Source organism: Danio rerio, chromosome 21 (assembly GCF_052040795.2).
Source record: "Danio rerio strain M-AB ecotype USA chromosome 21, GRCz13ab, whole genome shotgun sequence".
Classification (NCBI taxonomy): Eukaryota; Metazoa; Chordata; class Actinopteri; order Cypriniformes; family Danionidae; genus Danio; species Danio rerio.
The window spans coordinates 51,321,198-51,342,500 of record NC_141041.1 but is presented as its reverse complement, the minus strand read 5'-3'; the positions used below and the strand labels follow the sequence as shown (position 1 = coordinate 51,342,500).

General features: G+C 38.1%; 2 protein-coding genes across 25 annotated transcripts in view; both read right to left on the bottom strand.

Annotated features, from left to right (window-relative positions):
* rapgef6 (Rap guanine nucleotide exchange factor (GEF) 6) overlaps window positions 1-20,385 on the bottom strand; it is a 77,906-nt gene extending 57,521 nt beyond the window's left edge. For all 24 annotated transcript variants that reach the window (XR_015519484.1, NM_001442537.1, NM_001442536.1 and 21 more), the window contains 5 exon segments: window positions 19,901-20,385; window positions 8,719-8,789; window positions 7,108-7,164; window positions 6,447-6,530; window positions 3,482-3,551 (listed from right to left, as the gene is read on the bottom strand). Coding sequence is in view for 23 of the 24 variants with exons in the window: in NM_001442537.1 (NP_001429466.1) it covers window positions 3,482-3,551; window positions 6,447-6,530; window positions 7,108-7,164; window positions 8,719-8,789; window positions 19,901-20,005 (387 nt within the window). In the remaining variant the exon portion in view is untranslated.
* The window catches only part of ddx46 (DEAD (Asp-Glu-Ala-Asp) box polypeptide 46), an 800,847-nt gene that overhangs the window by 216,805 nt on the left and 562,739 nt on the right, over window positions 1-21,303 (bottom strand). The gene's annotated exons all lie outside the window — the stretch shown is intronic.

Genomic DNA, 21,303 nt, shown 5'->3' with positions numbered 1-21,303 from the left:
GAATCGCAATTTAGAAATCAGAGCTTTATAAAAGGGCAACAGGTGAGCTCTTCTGTTTTGGAGCAATGGATGCCAATAATGGAAACAGAGGCTGAGCCAGAGGAGTTAGAGGAGGAGGAGGACGAGGAAATCGTAATCTCTGATGAGATCGAAGCCACTTTGGTTGACCACGAGGCCATGTTAAGTGCATGTGTGTTGGTTGGGATGAACACTGTGTACACTGTTTTTGTGGGGAACATACAGGAAAATATATTTGGTGTTTGTGTGTTTTTGTATAAAAACAATATTCTGAAATATTTTACAGTGCACTTCTGTAGGCCTGTACTGTCTGCAGTAAGTGGAACACTCAGCAAAACAGGCTTACAGTAGGTCATTATGAGGAATGGAGAAGAAGTGGTCATAGTGTTTTACATTAAGCACATCAGTGATCAACTGTTCTTCTAAATGTCTACTGATGTTATGGCTTGTGCGTGTCATTTGAAAACAAAACACCATTTTTAAAAGAAATCACATTGTTTTGAATGGAAAGCTGATTTTGCAGGAGAATTGAAGGGTTTTGCTCAATGTTTGTGGGTTTTTTCATCTGGGCAGTGCATCTGCAAAATCAATCAACTTTTCTGAGTTATAAACGGTAGAGTTTCCTATGCTGAATGCTGTTAAAACCCTTTTACATTCACAGGCCTTAAAACACACATGCAAAATGATCAACTATAATGCAGACTCAACACTGCATATTCTGCGATGTGACTATTGTGAAGAGGGTATATGCTGAAGCTTGCTAATAGGACTTTTAATTTGCCAGTAACCTGGATTAAGCACTTCCGGTGTACTGTTTGCCAATGCAAAAGACTGTCGCGTTTAAGGTCTGTTTCCTTTAAAAATCAGCGATCTCCACTAGCTGAGTGATATCTGATATAAAGTGGGTCTCAGATTGTACAAGAAGCACTGCATTACATTACATTTCCCCCCGCCATGTCCTTATAATAGAGCATTTATTTATAGCCCAGTATATTTAATGGAATTTCTGCACTAGCCTGCCGATTCTGACAAACGCGTGCGAGTATATGGCTTTTATGTCTCGTTTTTTTTGCTTGAGCAACTAAATGAATGCCAAAGTTTATTTAACTGAATGTATTTTAATGACATTACAACATCAATGCTGTAAAAGGAACCATATAACAAGGAAAAAAGTTCACAATAACAGGTCACCAGAAGTTAATCAGTATGGGAAAAACACTAGCTCGGCATATAACGTATTGATCACATTGCGAGACTGCATATTTATTGTGCTGCCCTAGTATTTGTGTGTAAAAACATCAAAAATCTGTATCAAATCGTCTAATTTCTAAGTAAAAACATAAAGAATTGGTACTAAATCATCCAAATTTGCTAGTAAAACATTGGAAATCTGTATTGAATCATCCAATTTGCTAGTAAAACATCAAAAATGTAATCAAATCATTCATTTTGTGAGTAAAACCTCAAAAATATGTAGTAAATTGTCTAGTTTGCTAGTAAAAATATCTAAGTAAAAAGTATCTGAGTAAAACATCAGAAATCTGTAACAAATCTAATTTAATTTGCTAGTGAATAAAAACAAAAATTGCTATCGAATCACTGATTTTGCTAAAACATAGAAAATATGGGAAACACTTTACAATAAAGTTCATTATTAATGCATTTACTAACATGAACTAATCATGAACAACACATGTACAGCATTTATTAATCATAACTGAACATTTACTAAAGCATTATTAACATCCAAGTCCATGCTTGTTAACATTAGTTAATGCACCATGAGTTAACATGAAGTAACAATGAACTACTGTATTTTCATTAACTAATGTTAACTAACATGAACAAATACTGTAGTAAATGTACTGTTCATTGTTTGTTCATGTTAGTAAAGGCATTAATTAACATTAACTAATGAACCTTATTGTAAAGTGTGACCAAAATATGTATCAAATCATCCAATTTGCTAATAGAAATATCAAAATCCGCCATGGAAAATCAGGATTGGTGCATCACTAATGAAAAAGTCTAGTGGACAGCAGCAGGGTTATACAGAGAGCTGTTCACAGGTCTGCAGAAACTCTACTGTACTAAAATGGCCTGTTCGGGCTACACAGCATCACATGCGGCTTTAAGGAGTTCCTCATTAGCAGGTCACTTCAGATAAAAGTGTGTGTTCATGGAAAATGCCACTTAAGAGTTTGCAGAACCCAGAGGAACAGAGAAGAGGATGATGACTCGACTGAAGAGTATCACTGAAACTCTATATTGTACACACAGTTGAAGACAGAATGATTATCCATCCTGAATATTTATTTTCCCAATTTCTGTTTAACGTAGAGCAGATTTCTTCAGCACATTTCTAATCATAATAGTGTTAATAACTCATCTCTAATAACTGATTTATTGTCTCTCTGCCATGATGACAGCACATAATATTAGACTAGATATTCCTCAAGACACTAGTGTTCAGCTTAAAGTGACATGTAAAGGCTTTACTAGGGTAATTAGGGTAAAGTTAGGGTAATTAGGCAAGTCATTGTATAACAGTGGTTTGTTCTGGAGAAAATCCAACACTAATATTGCTGAAAGGGCCAATAATATTGAGCCTAAAATGGCTTTAAATCAATGAACAACTGTTTTTATTCTAGCCAAAATAAAATAAATAATAAATAAAATCGATAGCTTCAGTTTACTTTAGTCCTAATTTCCCTTTCATTCACATTAAGTAAATTGTGTTTTATTAAGAACAGTTGTTTGTAAGTTTATGCGCTTTAAAAAGTGAGCGTCATTTCATTTTAATAGATGTGATGCATTAATCTGTTTTTGCCTGCTTATTTTGCTCGGTTGCGCCCTCTTGTGGGAATAGCAGACAGTGCTCTACTTTTCCTGTAACATTAAGGATCGCCTTTAGAATTCAAATATAGAGTTTTGCTTATATCTTATATTTGGTTTTCAGTCACATTAACAGATAATAATATACTGTATTGTGCACTAAGATGCGCCACAGTTCACCCCTCTGTGTCCACTCTGATGGCTTCATGTGGCCAGTGTAAGTCACAGCAAAGCACAAATTCATTACATGTTGCAAAACACATGAATATTTACACATGAACAAACAGAGCTAGACAGGTGAGGTTAGAGACAATCCAGCAAACAGGTAAAACTGTTTAATGGTTTCAATGTTGCTCGTTTATGAACTCCAGTGTTGATGATGGACAGTTGTGATGAGGACGCTCTCATGTCACACTCAGTGTAGTGAACCAAGCTCATCAGTGCCCTTACTAGTGCTCACTTTAGTACACACTACCTACTGATGAATGGTCTTGGAAGCATGTGTGTGTGTGTGTGTGTGTGTGTGTGCTTCATCCTGTGTCCAGTCAGCCTGAGCTTCATCTTCGTCTGCTATTGGAGGATGTGTGTGTGTGTGTGTGTGTGTGTGTCTTTGTGTTGCTCCACTCACCACAATCATCTCTGACGGCTCTAGAGTGATGCATTCACAGCCTCGTCTTCCTCCACGCTGTGTCCCAAAACTGCAGAAACACACACACATTTTTTTTATTTCTTTTATAATCACTGGCCACTTTATTAGGTACACCTAGTACTGGGTTGGATCCCTTTTGCCCTCAGAACTGCCTTAATCCTTCATGGCGTAGATTCAACAAGCTACTGGACATATTCCTCAGAGATTTTGCTCCATATTGACATGATAGCATCACACAGTGGCTGCAGATTTGTCAGCAGGATGGATCCATGCTTTCATGTTGTTGAGGCCAAATTCTGAGCCGAGCATCCGAATGTGTGAGCAGAAATGGCTGATTAGAAATTTGCATTAACAAGCAGTTAGACAGGTGTACCTAATAAAGTGGCCGGTGAGTGGGTGTGTGTGTGTATATATATATATATATATATATATATATATATATATATATGTATATATATATATATATATATATATATATATATATATATATATATATATATATATACATACATATATATATATATATATATATATATATATATATATTATATATTATTATCTCATTATTATATATTATTATTATATATTATTATCTCATTACAGAGAACAACAAACAGGTGAACAAGACAGGGCAGTAAGAAAAAAGAAAAATATATAAAAAAAATACAAATGAAATGAAGCAGAGAAAATAATAACAAAAGTCTATAAACATATAAATAAATAAAAGTAATTATAAATAACATGTTTCATGTCATGATAACACAGAAAAGGTGATGTCAAAAGCCCAACTCTCCCCTTGAGGTGCATGACTTCATCACACTACACCGCTGCTGGAGTTATTAGTGACTTTAGTGGAACATGAGGAACTCTGCTGTGAAAGTGTCGAGCTGACTCTTATGTTCAGTTCATTCACTTCATATTTCTGCTGTGTCTGTGGTTCTGCTCATATGAACGCGTCTTATTAAACTGGTGAGTGTCGGAGAGAAGCGAGAGTCTGTGCTGAACTCTCTCTTCCCGACACTGATGACAAACACGTCTCCATGACGACACAGAGTCCTGACACGGACGATGCTGTAAACACTGTGAGCAGCAGCAGAGGCACTAACACAACACACACTGATCTGAGGTCAGAGAACAGCACAGTTACTCACACAGAGAACGAATGAAGATGAACGTCCAGCTCAGAGTTTCACAGACATGAGGAGCTGCACCAGCGGCTGTGTGTGTGTGTGTGTGTGTGTGTCCGACAGACATAACAATGCCGCCAAACCAGCTCAAAGCATCTGAACTATTCCCACCTCCACAGGCCAGCCGGTTCCTCCATTCTCAGGAAAAGCTGCTGATCTACCAGAGACCCAGACGACAGAGATGAAGAGAAGCAGAGCTGCTGGAGGGAGACTCCTGAATGACAAACTGTCTGCTTATACAGCACTCTCTACTCCTGACGCGTGTGGGTGTGTGTGTACGAGTGTGTCTGTCACATGAGTGAGGGCTTTATGAAAGTGTTTGTGTGAGTCTGTGTGTGTGTGTGTGTGTGTGTGTGTGTGTGTGTGTGTGTGTGTGTGTGTGTGTGTGTGTGTGTCCCTATATGAACACTTATATAAAATCCAAATGAATATAAAATATGCAATAGATTTCTGCAATATTGTGTGATGATTGCTGCATTTATAACATGTCTTTATATACTGAACTGTAAAACTGAACTTGTGTGTAGTGTGATCACTGCCATATAGCAGATCTGTGTGTGGGACTCTGCTTTATCTGTGTCCAGGATTGTTTTAGCTCTATTATGTCCTTAAATGTTAACACTTGTGTGTCAGAATGTTGTCGATGTGAAACTCTGCTGATGTTGGTGAATGCCGGTGTGTTCAGCTCACGCTGTGTGTTTGTTGTCTACACGCATGTCAAAGCACAATACACTGAAGCCCTGAACATACTGAAGCAGAACATACAGTAGATACAGCAACAGTCTAGTGTACAGCAGTATCTGGAGGAGGAGGAGTGTGTGTGTGTGTGTGTGTCTGCTGTACACTGCATGAGTGAACTGAACATCCAGCAAATCTGCTGCTGGAATGAGGAAAGAGAAACGAGACGCAGGTTGATGAAGTGAAACTGCTGCTGCACACACACACACACACACACACACACACACACACACATGCAAACATACACACGCAAACACACACACACACACACACACGCAAACATCCAGACACAGGCACACGCACAAAGAGATTCACACACGCACAAACACATACACATACAAATACACACACGCACACACAAACATACAAACACAGGCACATGCACACGGAGATTCACACGCACATACACACACACACACACACACACAAACAAACACACACACACACACACACACACACACAGACACAGGCATATGCACACAGAGATTCACGCACACACACACAAACACACACGCACACACATACACGCAAACATACAGACACAGGCACACGCACACAAAGATGCGTACAGACATAGACACATACTGAATACACACATACACACAGCCACACACACATACTGAAAACCCATCTATGACATCATCACAGGCATTCAGATGACAGCAGCACATGACTGTCAAATCACATCATGACATCACACCATCAGCAGTCCCTCACCGGGGGTTTCAGCAATATCGCTGTACACTCTCCATGATCAGAGCTCTACAGCAGGAGAATAACGTGTGTGTGTGTGTGTGTGTGTGTGTGTGTGTGTGTGTGCTGAATCACATGTATTGTGTTGTTTCAGGAACTTATATTCAGCCTGATCTGCCTGTATTCAGCAGACGTTCATCATTAGCATATGCAGATCAGACACTGGGTGGAGCTATAGAGTCATTTACACTCCACAGCAACACACACAACTGGACTGACACCGCATGCACCACAGGACATACAGAGTGTGTGTGTGCAGGACGCACCAGCACCGGGCCAGATACATGTGCTCCTTCACCAGCACTGATCCCGACAGAAGGACGAACCAGCAGGTGGAGATGCTGTCAGCGCTGAAACACACACACACACACACACACACACACACACACACATTATAATTTCTCCTTGAGTTTTAACAACATGTCTGTAATTTCATCCTGTGTATCAATATTTTAAATGTATCCATCACTTTTTATTAAGGTTTATTTATTAATCCATTTATTTAGTTATTTTAAAATGTTCAACTCTTGCTATATTTCAATGTCAAATGTCCAATATATGGATCAGAATGATAAACAAAGATGAACTTTCAGGGTTTAGTTTTCAGGTTTATCTTGAGACTGAAGATGCATTACTGCACAGTCGAGTGTGTTATCTGGAGTGTGTGTTGATCCGGTATCTGGCCGTACTTTCTGATCACTATAATTATTTGAACCATTAAAATCAAGTTCAGAAATATCATGGCAGCATTAGTTAATGTACTGTGAGTTTACATGAACAAATACTGTAATAAATGCATTGCTCCCTGTGTGTTCATGTTAGTAAATGCATTAACTAGCTCAACCTCACTGTAAAGTGTTACTAAATAAAATGAATCCAAACGAAAACTAATGTGTGACAAACTGAGAGACTAGAGGATGCACTTACTAGAAGAGCACACGGCTGGCCTCGTAGCACTCATACCTGGCCGTCATGCACATGGACCTGATTAGGGAAATCAGTATTGTTATTAATCAAGGATACATTAAACTGATCATAATGGACATTAAAATTAGGTCTGCATGATACTGGGAAACACATACAGCAATCTACATACAGTGGAGGAAATAAGTATTGAACACCTCATGTGTTTTTCCTCAGAATAATATCTCTAACGGAGCTGTTGACATGGAACTGAAGAAGATTTTGGTAAAAACTCAAACAATAAAACATAAAAATAAAACTAATAATAAAAAAAGAATTGTGTTTAATAAGTATGGAATGACAGAATGAGAAAGCGCTGAACTACTGAAATGTGTTTAATACTTTATATATAGACTTTATTAGTGACGGCAGCTGAAAGACACCTCTCATGTGGAGAATGAAGCCTCATGCACTGCTCAGGGGTGAGTTTCTCACAGACTTCAACAGAGTGTCAGAATCTTGATGCTTCTGTGGGTCTCGTCTATCAAATCTGAGCTTTATTCTGTATTCTCTATTGGATTCGGATCAGGGGATTGGCTGGGCCATTCTACAGCTTGATTTTCTTTCTCTGAAAGCATCTGAGAGTCTCCTTGGCTGTGTTTTGGATCATGGTCTTGCTGAAATGGTTTGATCTTCATCCTCCTGCTGATGTAGATGTTGGACTGAAGCAGCTGATCTTCATTTACACTGAGGAAGGGCAGAGACTTGCTGAAGAGCTACTGAGAGATTTCACAACTACACCCCCCTTTCCTCATGTGTTCAATACGATTTCTTTGGTTGTTATCAACATCTAGTGGACAATTCAGCACCTTTAGAAATGTGTTTTCTGAGGAAGTGTTCAATACTTATTTTCTCCACTGTGTATATATACAGGGTTGGCCATTTATGTGGAGACACCCTAATAAAACTTGGGAATTTCACAAGAAAAACAATGCTGTGCTTGGTTTTAACGTAATTTTATTCTTTCATGAGTTATTTACAAGCCTCCTCGCATATACTAATGTGCCAAAAACAGGACGTTAATATCACCAACCATTGTTATTTATTAAGGAGTCTGCATATAAATGGCCCACCCTGTATATTGACTTTGTATTGCAGGAGTGTGACAAAATGTGAAGCTGACGAGCTAACAAAAATCCAAATCCGAGTTTTAATAATCTGTTAACCTCAAAAATCAAGTATTTAACCCCACAAAATGAAAGTGCATCGTCTGGCATGAGAGAGCCAAGGCTCCCGCCACTGGGGCGAAATGTAAACTATAAAACAAACACAATCCAGACCTACAGTGTTTACAAGCTTCTGAACTATAAAAGCCATGAAAATAAGACGAGTCAGTCTGATAATGTCTGCAGCACGCATTTACATCAGTGACATCAAATAAAATATCAGAATTCTGACCACTATTAGAAGCACTTGAGTGTGGAGCGAGAAGTCTGAGCGTGTTCTGCTGTGTATTATTGCTAATCATTTCTCCCATTGATGAATGAATCTGAAGAAAGCAACCGCAGACACCAGCTTTTACTTCTGCATCACAACAAAAGGTCAATAATTAGAGAAAATGATGAACAGACTCACCGGAGCTGATGTTCTCTGAGGTGCGACAACACGTCCATGTGGTACAGATGAGTGTAGATGATGTTCAGGTCCTAAACAACACACACATTTCAACAATTTATTAATTTATTTCATTATAATATTTAGTTATGTACACATGAGAGGAGTATTTATTTAACCACACAACTAACATAGATACAGTGGGACACCAGCGCAACATCTCAGATCATTACAGTGTCTCCGCCACACACACACACACACACACACACATTCCTCTTACAGAAACACACACGCTCAACACTTTGCACTGAGAGCAGATCTGAATAATTGTTTTATATTTAAAGAGATATTTTACCCCAGAAAGTTGCTCTTATGTGCTGCAAATACATCATTATATGACCGTTAGTGCTGCAGTGAATCACATCGTCCATGGACCATGTTTAGATCAGCAAAAAGCAGAGGAGACCACATATCATTTGATTTTCATTTATGTTTTCGAACAGATGAGGATGCCTTCATTTACTAGGCAGAGAGCAGACCTCATATCAGTTGAACATCAATATAAATGATAGAATATGATCATAGATTTTCAAATTTTCCCTTAACATTTCCAGAAAAGTTTTCCAGCCAACTCTCTGAACGTCTCGTCTGTAAATAACCCTAAATAAACTAAAATCTTCATTCATTCATTTTCCTTCGGCTTAGTTCCTTTATTCATCTATTCCAGCATATGTTTTACTCAGCGGATGCCCTTCCAGCTGCAACCAAGTACTGGGAAACACCCACCCAAACACCCTATCCTTTAATGCAGATTATCACAGATTATTACACGGCTGTCTGGAATATTAAATTCTGATTGGTCGGTTGCAGCATTCCAAGGTTATTCCCAGATAACAACCGCTAAATAACCCAGATCATCCAGGATCCAGTATTCCAGTCAGCCGTGTAGTTCATTAGTCTTCATTCGAGCACACAGGCCTGTCAGATGGAAACACTGAATAAAGACTAAATAAAGCAGATCGAGGAGATGATCAAACAGACAATAAGAGAGACATGCGGAAAGAGTTCAACACTGCAGATGACTGAACAGAGCCCTCACTGTGCTCAACAAGACATCCATTCAACAGAACAAACAACATCTACTCAACACACACACACACACACACACACACACACACACACACACACACACACACACACACACACACACACACAATACAACACCACTGATTCTGCTGTTATTCAGCTTTATGCTTTTATTTTGCACACAATGCATCTGCGCTGACCACTTCTGATGACAGTGGAACACTCAAATACTGAACATACACTGCAACAAATGCTTGTGTGTTGTTTCTTGTACAAATATCTACAAATTTTAAACCCAGAAAAGCAAAATAATCTGCCAGAGCGGCGAGTAAACTAATGTTACAGCAAAGAGAAAACTAGATTATTCTGCTTCCCCCATTGGCAGATTATTGTGCTTGTTTTAAGGAGAAACTCTCTTTATTTTGACTCATTATTTCTGAACACAAGACTACAGATTTTGATTGTCCAGAAAATTCATTTGATTTAAGAATTTTGAGATATTTGGACCAGAAACCAGACAAAAACTAGACACAATAATGAGTCAAAATGAAGTGAATTCTTCCCTAAAATGAACAAAATAATCTGCCAATGGGGGAAGAAAAGTGATCTTTTATATTGAGGAAAAATGAGTAATGATGATGATAATTCTGTCCTCTTTATTGTCCTCTATGGTTCTGCGTTTATATGAAACACAGTAAACAGGCGCGAGTGTTCGTGACGTAATCCACCATGCCACTGTAGTAAGGGCACAGCTGACTTCACATACGCAAGTAAAGGAAGATCTGAATTATTTCTGACATTATGCATTGTCATATAATCAAGAAGCATTAATTGTATATACAGTGCTCAGCATATATAAATACATTCCTCACTAATCTCTCTCTTAAATGCATATGTTTAATAGGAAGCTCTACAATATTATATCTGTGCATATACATTAGATTAGTCAGTGCTGAAGCCAAATCTGGAGCTCATCTAACAAAATAACTTACAAAACGATCCAAAAACTAGCACAGCCAAATGTATATGTTAGAGAAAAATATTAAATACAAATTTAAACAAGAGGGAAATCAAGAGACGCAAAATAGACAAATTGAGTTGAAATTTTGTAGGATGTCATTTATTTTTGCTATATTTTTCTTGAATTTAGCTGTATTATTTTTTGATTTCTAAATGAGTTTGGTGACTAAAATATTGTTTAAAAAAATACATCTGTTGAATAAATCTGTTTTGTTTAAATGCACCAAAATACACTGCCGATATTCACTGAAAAATTGAGGAAAATATTAATTTTCAAAATGGGCTGTACTCAATTATGCTGAAATCGATTATTAACAAAAACAAATAATTCAAAATACACTTTTCAAAATCAATGCACATCCATCGGCTGAATTTGTAATTCAATGCATTGAGAAAGTGAATTGTTACACCGCTATTTATTTATTTATTTATAAAGCTCAATCCAACATCAGTCGCTGTCGACCACCGTGCTGAACGCAGATTACAGAGAGATGATCAAACAGAAGACTAAAACAACATGCAATACATCAAACATGAAACATATAAAGGAAAAAGCCTGCTCTGATGACTCGGAGGCCTTTTCTAATGTCAAATTTCAGTTTCTCTTGAGCATGGATTCTGTAGAGATTCTGTGGGTCCGACAATGGCAAAAGCGCGGTCTCCCTTTCACTTATGCTTCTAGGTTCATGATTCTGTAATCTTTAATTGTGTCAGTAAAGCAATGTTTCTTTGCTTAATTTAATTGCACGTTCATGCTAATTATCTGTGTTTCTATGTATAAATGTGGGCTATGGTTGCTGTGAGGGTGAACGACAGCTCTGTGCTTTGTTTTTTCAGTGTGATCCCTGTCCTGCAGGCACTGAGGAAAGTGCTGAACAGATGTTTTAGTAAGCTGCAGGCCAACAGCAGTGTGCTGAACAGCATGGGAAACACAATATGCAAATCACACAGACTCTACAGGCCTTCACTTGTCGCTGAACGCCCCAGGGTCCCGCTCGCAGCACAATGTGTGCTACAAATAGAGCTGGATGATATTGGAAAATAAAACTGGACATCGTGATATTTGGTTTTTCTGCAGTAAATATTGTGATATACAGCTGAAGTCAGAGATTTTAGCCCTCCTGGTATATTTTTAATTCTTTGATATTTTTTCCCAAAGTTCTGTTAAACAGAGAAGATCTTTTCAACACATTTCTAAACAAAACAGCTTTAATAACTCATTTCTGATTTCATAACTGATTTCTGCAATGATGACAGCACATAATACTTTACAAGACATTTTTCAAGACACCAGCATAACTTAACACTTTTGTAAAGATCGTACTTTCAAGATTGCAAAATTCCCACAATAAAAGGATTCATGTTTCTGTCTTCATCCTCGTGTAATGTCATGTAATACTGTGCTCTGATAAATATTATAAAAGTATTGCCGTAAACAATGTATTTTGCGACACCACAGCAGCACAAACACCACAGCGTAATATGACACCATATACCTTATGTATTGTCCATACTCACTCCGGGCTGTTGATATCGATGTTGATATTCAGCTGCACCATGCTGCTGTTTTGGAACATCTCATTGTTACCAGGTGGGTCATCATTAGCCTGGAGGACCAGGACACACACTCATACACTACAGACAATTCAGCTTAACCAATTCCCCTATAGCGCATGTGTTTGGACTGTGGAGGAAACCCACGCCAACACGGGGAGAACATGCAAACTCCACACAAAAATCCCGCCCATTATGTATTATATATAAATAAATATACAGTTGATGTCAGAATTATTAGCCCCCCTTTAAATTTTTCTTAATTTTTCTTTTTTATAAATATTTTCCAAATGATGTTGAACAGATTCAGGAAATGTCTGATAATATTTGTTCTTCTGGAGAAAGTCTTATTCGCTTTATTTTGGCTAGAATAAAAGCAGTTTTTAATTTTTTAATCAACATTTTAAGGTCAATATTATTAGCCCCTTTAAGCTTTATTTTTTTCGACTATCTACAGAACAAACCATCGTTATACAATAACTTGCCAAATTACCCTAACCTGCCTAGTTACCCTAATTACCCTAGTGAAGCCTTTAAATGTCACTTTAAGCTGTACAGAAGTGTCTTGAAGAATATCTAGACTAATAGTCATCATGGCAAAGATAAAAGAAATCAGTTATTAGAGATGAGTTATTAACACTATTATGTAATAATAATAATATTATATTACAATATTAATAATATATTAATTAATATTAATATATTAATAATAATAATAATATATTAATTATAATAATAATAATATGTACTCCCCGCTAAACATAAAATGGGAAAAAAATAGATAAAATTATATATTTCATTTATTTAATATTATATATATATATACACAAAATTATACTGCACAGCCCTATTAAGGTCAGAGAGGTTTGTCATTGTTTTATGAAGAAAGCTGTTCTGCTGATCAGAGGCTGTTTTTGAATATGGAGGAAGACTGCCTTTCACACATACTGCAGCACCACAGCACGACACAATAAAGCCTAAAACAGAAGGATGCCCCAATAGCTGCTCACATTCCCAGCATGCCTTGAGATCAAAACAATGCAAAACTAAGATTTCAGGTCGGGCCTCATTCCCTGTGCTCTTGTAGACTTGCTGTTTTTGTCTTTAGCGGTGCTGCTTTTGGGCATAAATGACCTCCTGCCATTAGAGTTGAGTGTAGAGTCAGTTTACAGTTCTCAATGTAACGCGGCGCTCCAGCCGCTCTGAACAATCCTAAACACACACAATTATTCAACAGAATATTCTCACATCAAACATTTAGTAGGAATTCCAGCGGCATCATCTTATCTTATCTGCAGCACTGCAGAAATGCTGCTCCTCATTTGAGTTTGTGTCTTGTTTCTAGTCCAAACATCTGAACATTCAGAAATCATGAAGCATTTCCTAGACAAGCAACAGATATTGACTTGTTTTCAGAAATAATATAACAAAATGAAGTGAGTATTTCCCTTAAAACAAGCTTAATAATCTGTCAAAAGGGTAAGACAAATAATCTCATGTCAAAAGGAAAATAAACTAAATGATTCTGCCTGCCTGAATAATGTTTCCATTTTGGGATTTTCCTGTTTTGATTCATTTTCAGCAATTATATCTATTAAAATTGATCCTTCTCTGTAGTTTGGCCTGTCTGGAGTTCAGTCCCCTGACTGTGAGTTTTCCCTTTATTTTGCTGATTGAGTGGCTTTTCTGTCATTATTAGCTAGGTGGTGTGTGTGCAGTGGAAGTCTCCTCAACCCCCGTCCCAGACTCAATGCATTAAAGATGCCTTATTTGTTGTTAAATTAGAAATAAATTCAATACAGTCTTTGAGATTCAGTGATCAAATCCTCTAACTTTTGTTTGCCATTTTTGGAGCAAGTTAAATCTCTGAATCCTGAAGCAGTTACTGTAGAATGAATGGTTGCCCATCTTGCACTTTTAGTCAGTATCGTCCAGATGAGTACCAGTGCTGAAGCATACAACTCTTTCTTGACATAAAACCACACGTTTGCAGAACATGCCAGCCTATTGACTTTCATATCTTTCCCTTTTCTCTCTCGTTTAATTTTATTATCATTATTTATACACCATGCTGCCAACCTCACCTTTCAGGACTGACCTGTTTACATGCTTCATCATGCAACATGAATGGACATCATGTATTGTTTATGCACATCATACACTGTGTTCTGCACAATACAAGTAAAAACATCATAATAATCTGAATAAGAAAAGCTTTTTTTAATTTCTAAATAAAAACTGAAACTGAAATTTGTCAAACATTAGTATTATAAAAGGGTTGTGTTTCCATCAGTCTGAAAACAGAGAAATGAATGAATCAGAGAAATCTCTCTCTGTAGCCCACTGAAGCACACGACACACAGCTGAATGAGTTTGACTTGTGGCCTTTCTGTCATGTCAGTGATTCAGCATTTTCTTTTACTGAAAGGCCAAAATACACACACACACACACGCACACACGCACACACACACACACACACACGCACACAGTTCCAAATAAACGTATATCACATGCAAACAACACATTTGTGCGCTCAGTTCATTGGTGGAATCGGTGTCTACTGAATATCAGCATCTTTACACTGGAAACAAGAGGTCACACATTCAGTGTAGCCAAACAACAGGCCTGACACTGAGTTAGTGGACATTCAGTGATATGTTGCAGCCATAGGTGTCCATCACATGATGAACTGCATTTCAGTCATTGCAGATCTGCTTTAGACTGAGCCAGTAAAGTAGAGGAGACTATTGAACATCAGACACTCACTACAGCTGCACTGCTGCACTTACACATGAAGCGTGATGCGCAGCGGGTTAGTGGCACTCAAAGAGAATAACTGATGGAGTTCCTGAACATCCCTGCAGACAGCAAGAGGACAGCAGTCAGTCTCTGTGTCTACAGTCAGATTCAACACCTCCAGTCTCATTACAGTCACATCCTACAGGTTTTCTGCAAGTTCAGTCACAGTTTTTGATTTCTTTTTGATTTGCTATCCTACAGCATCTTCACACGGCAGCGTCCTTTATTAGAAGCAATAGAGGAAGGAAGTGTTTGGCTACTGATTATACAGCATTTAGTGGCCCAAACTCAAATATGTTCAATGTGAAACGGGATTATTCTGATGATGTTGTCATCTGTTTAAGAGAATGCAAAAGTCCCCCTGCTGATAGATGAACAAATCATTAGTATTATTGTTATTTTACGTTTCAAATGAATTACTATTTTGGGGCCAAACTGTGAGTCTTAGAAAATCCTTGTAATATGTCAGCAAATGATGATTTTTTTCTAAATACGACTGGCAAGATTATTTGGACATAGAGACTACTGTTCTACACATCTGTTTAGCTGTGCCTTTACTGAATGAGCACTGTGCTGCGTCCGACAAATTGCATTATAATCATTCTTTTATATCACATTTGACCTGTTTTTATGTTTTGTTTTGTTTTGTTTTGACGCATTTTTATTATTTGTTTTTATTTTTATTTTACTTGTTTCTTTTATTCTTGTTTATGTAAAGCACTTTGAATTGCCACTGTGTATGAAATGTGCTATATAAATAAACTTGCCTTGCCTTGCCTATACTTTAAAATCAATTAAGCAGGACACACTAAAACATAATCACCATAAATATGATAATAAATCAAATTATATATGATCATGTAAACAACAACAAAGCTTTATTACACTTTCACTGCTTTAATGCTGGCGGCACGGTGGCCCAGCGGTCAGCACTGTGGCCTCACAGCATAAATGTTGCAGGTTCGAGTCTCGGCTGGGTCAGTTGGTGTGTCTGTGTGGAGTTTGCATGTTCTCCCCGTGTTGGCGTGGGTTTCCTGCGGGTGCTCCGGTTTCAGTCCAAACACATGCGCTTTAGGGGAACTGATCAACTACATTGGCTGTTGTGTATGAGTGTGTGTGTGTGTGTGAGAGAGAATTAGTGTGTATGTGTTTCCTAGTACTGGGTTGCAGCTGGAAGGGGATCCGCAGTGTAAAACGTATGCTGGATAAGTTGGTGGTTCATTGCACTGTGATGACCGCTGATGAATAAAGGGATTAAGCTGTAGGAAAATGAATGAATGAATGTTCTGATGCTTTAATGCACACACACATCAGAACCTCCTGAATAGGGATGCACGATTAACCGATTTCACTATTAACGGAGATTTAATTTGTCATGGTTAATTAATCGTAAAGGCTTCTCAACACTGCGCTTCTGATGTACAGAATGAAATCGCTGCAACTAAACTAAGTAAATAACTAAGTTATACCAACTGTGCGCTAGTTCCGAGTTTATACAGCAAGGCTAATACACACGCACACAGGATTAACCATGGCTGAGACACCTAGCAGCAGCGGGACATTCACATATTGAGTCTCTTCCCTGCACAAGCTTGTTATATATGCTCGTGCCTTCCAGGCGCACCCAGTTGCACACATCTCATGCTGTAGCGGTGAGAGTTGAGCGTGCAAAGGAAACAAAATATGCTAGATGAATTATTACACATTTTAAAATGATTATGTATATAAAGATGAAAACAACAGTTCCTTTAAATACTTAGCTGACATATAGCTTAGATTTACAGTAGACAAATTCAATATATTTATTTATTCAATCACTGTTCTGCTGTTTATTTTCTGTGTAAAATTATTACTTCTGTCTAAAATCAAAAGCTTGTTATTATTATTTGGTTACTGAGTATAACACTTTCATATGGAAGCAGTTTGCGTGTAATTTTAAATAAATGCATGCATAATAATCGAGATAACCGTGATCATTTCTCAGACAATAATCAAACAACCAAGATCTGTAATGGTTGCGTCTCTACTCCTGAATAAAAACTTTCTGGATGGAGAAAATCCACACTAACCTGTTAAACTAAAAATAAAACTGCTAAACTAACAAACTCACAGTGACTCCCTTTGGCTAAGGCGGCCGTAGTTAGATTTATGAATGAACTGTCGGCTCTTTAGGCTTTGTGTGTCGTCGGTTTCCTCAAAACCAAAATAAGAGCTTTTATGATGCAGAATAGGGGCTCTTTCATGGCTTTCTGAATGTGCTGATTATTTTCCTGTGTTTGGAGTGTCTTTGGATCTGACGTAACTCTTGTCATCATCAGCCAGAGCGGGCGGTGCAATGCTATGGAAATCGAGAGTATCGGAGCATTTGCTTTGCTTTCTTACGTAACACACACACACACACACAACACACACACCCATCAGGACCAGTCTCTAACCCGACTATCAGAGCCACTGCAGTTTGTTTGTTAGTCTGATCAGCAGCTTTTTCTGAGAAACCACCCACACCTGGAGCAATGCACTGTAAACACACACACACACACACACACACACACACACTTGCTTTACCATTAGTCAATGACAGAGCTCAAATGTCTTGTTTCTGCATTGCATTAGTGGTGCAATATGACCATGTGCATTAGACTAAATTATTGATCCTGCTGTGAACTTTTCATTATTCGTAAGATGTATTTTCCAATCAGAGAGCATTTATCAACACATTTAACAATATAACAGTTTCAGTAACTAATTTATTTCGTCTTTGCCAGGACGACAGTACATTACATATAACAAGACACTAGTATTGATCTTAAAGTGTCATTTAAAGGCTTAACTAGGTTAATTAGGGTAATTAGGCATGTCATTGGACAACAGTGGTTTGTTCTGCATAAAACTACAATTCTGAAGGAGGCTCATAATATTGACCTTAATGGTATATACAGCAAAAATGTTCTTGCTCTGCTAAACAGCACTTGGAAAATCCCTGAAAAATAATTTATAGGTTCACTGGGATGATAAGGTTGCTGGTTCGAGTCTCGGATGGGTCAGTTGGTGTTTCTGTGTGGAGTTTGCATGTTCTCCCCGTGTTGGCGTGGGTTTCCTCCGGGTGCTCCGGTTTCCCCCACAGTCCAAACACATGCGCTATAGGGGAACTGATCAACTACACTGGCCGTAGTGGATGAGTGTGTGTGTGTGTGTGTGTAGGTGTTTCCCAGTACTGGGTTGCGACTGGAAAGGTATCCGCTGTGTAAAACATGTTGCAATAGTTGCCGGTTCATTTCACTGTGGCAACCCCTGATAGATCAGGGACTAAGCTGAATGAATGAATGAATGAATGAATGAACGCCCCTGTTCAATAAAGAATTAAATAAATAAAATAAAAACATTTGCCCTGAAGTTCTAATAACAGAGAGGAATATGATCACATATGAATAAGCACATTTATAAGTTTATACTTTAAATTGTAAAGAGAAACAGCCCTTTTTATGTGCTCAATATATATCAATTATTAAATGATCTACATATAAAATAAATATATAAAGGCTAAAAGGATAAAATACTAAAGGATCTACAGGAAATGCACTGTATCGTGATGAAGAGCTTTATATTCAGATGACTAATATTTTGATTTGAAATTTTGTCATATACATTTGATTGTAACTGCAAAAAAATCATCATTTAGAAATTAAAACAATATTTGCATCCTTTATATTTTTGTAAAAAAAAAAACTTATAAAACTTACTTATTTTCCTCGTTTTAATTGTAATAAAGATGCTGCAAATATTTCAAACTAAAATATATTTCTAACTAATGTAAAAATGTGGATTTTATGTATTTAGCTACTTTTGTATTTCTTACTCTCTTTCCACAAATAAACTTCATGTATATCATCATTTCTTACTGAAAATCTGAGGACAGGAAACAATCCCTCTGCTGAGCCCTACAATAAAGCCAACCTTTACACTTTGAACTGATACTTGAGCTCTCTTAGGTCACACAGCAGCCCTTCTCCAGATTAATCCAGGAATAAACACTTTAAATCAAGATCAAGTGAGCGAGACATCCTGTGAAGTGTGCATCAGCACGGGGCCGTATTAACAGCGTCATTCATTCTAACACACAGCCAGTAAATTAATCTTCATATTTAAAAATAATAATAATCGCACCAGAAATACACAACACTTCACTTCGCATTCACTGACTAATATGCTGTCTAGTAAGGGCGCTCAGTAAGATTTGAGACACAGCCCGCATCTCGAAGTGTCCGGCGGCACAGCTGGAATGCAGAAGTGAGACTCATATTGATCTCTGCTAATTCATAAAACACTTCTGCTGACACATAAAGCTGATATCAGATGTTTTACACGGACGTGTTGATCTGACACTGCTGCACCCCTAACTTACTGCGCTGAGAATCAGACTGGAGCAGATGCACATCTGTCAAACTACTACACTAATAACTTCATAAAAGACACAACAAATCACTTGCAGACACAAAAACACAACATTAAACAACTGCAGACGTGCAGCTGAAGGGTGGTGAGCCTTATGAAACAGTCGCACGAGTCGATCATGAGTCTGCCGTGAACAACTGTATGATTCCCGAATCGAAACAAACAAGAGTTCATTGTGCCGATCGATCAGATTTACTGCGTGTAATTGACGTCTTAAAAGTGTGTTTTCTAATTTTCCCACGTGTTGTGATCGATTTTGTGATTGAGTGTGTGTGTGTGTGTGTGTTTTACCTCAGCAGTCCGTCGTGTCGGAGGAGTTTTCAGCGCTCTCTTCAGCGATAAATCCACTGAGGAATTCATATTAAACTCTATGGTTTCCGGGAATAAAAACTTCATAAATCCAAGTGCGACGTTAAAACGGTGTTAAATATAAAAATGGAATGAAATAAAACGTGAATTTCATCACGAAGCGCTTGGGGAGCAGGACAAATCTGGCATTGATTTGAGTTAGCTTCAGTTAGCATGAGAAGTTGAGTCCAAGCGCTGCTGAAAATCAAGCGCGAATCACAAACGGCGAAAGTTGGCAAAAACAAATCCTTCATTCCTCGGACACTTCTCCATCTGCGACTGTAAATCATCATTAATAACCGGAGGCTCGTATGATCCTCCGAGCTGAAGGGTCCAGTAGCAGAAGCCCATGACTGAAGAAGAAGAGCCGCAACAACATTCACATGACGAGCCGCCGCTGCTGCTGCTGTTGGAGACCAGTGTGTACTAGAGAACACGGAGGAACTATTCAGTGTACTAGAGCACACTGAGAAACTAGTGTACACTGGCAACGTAGAGTGTGTACTAGAGCACACTGACAGCCTAAAGGAGTACACTGAAATACTAGAAGTATACTTACAGACTGTATACTAAACCCTGACAAATTAAAGAAGTACAGACGAACTAGTGTGTGCTAGAGCACACTAAGAAACTAGTGTACACTGACAACGTAGAGTGTGTACTAGAGCACATTGACAGCCTAAAAAGAGTACACTGAGAAACTAATATGTACTAGAGCACACTGAGAAACTAGAAGTTTACTGACAGACTGTATACTGAAGCACCCTGACAAACTAAAGAAGTACAGACGAACTAGTGTGTGCTAGAGCACACTGAGAAACTAGTGTATACTAGAGCACACTAAGAAACTAGTGTATACTAGAGCACACTGAGAAACTAGTGTACACTGACAACATAGTGTGTGTACTAAATCACTGACAAACTAGTGTGTATACTAGAGAACATAGAGGAACTAGTGGAGGACACTGAGAAACTAGTGTGTGCACGAGAAAACACAGGGAAACTACTGTACATTGACAAAGTAGTGTGGGTACCCGAGTACACTAAGAAATTAGTGTGTGAACTGGAGTTCACCAAGAAACTAGTGTTTTAACTATAGAACAATCTAGTGTGTACTAGAGTACACCAACAAAACTAGTAGAGTACACTAGTTTCTCAGCCACATAGACTGACAGAAGCATCACACACACACACACACACACACACACACACACACACACACACACACACACACACACACACACACACACACACACACACACACACACACACTACTGTTTTACATCTGTCACTATGGTGATGCACAGCCGTCTGTAGCTCCGCCCTCTTCTGAATCTCATTTGCAT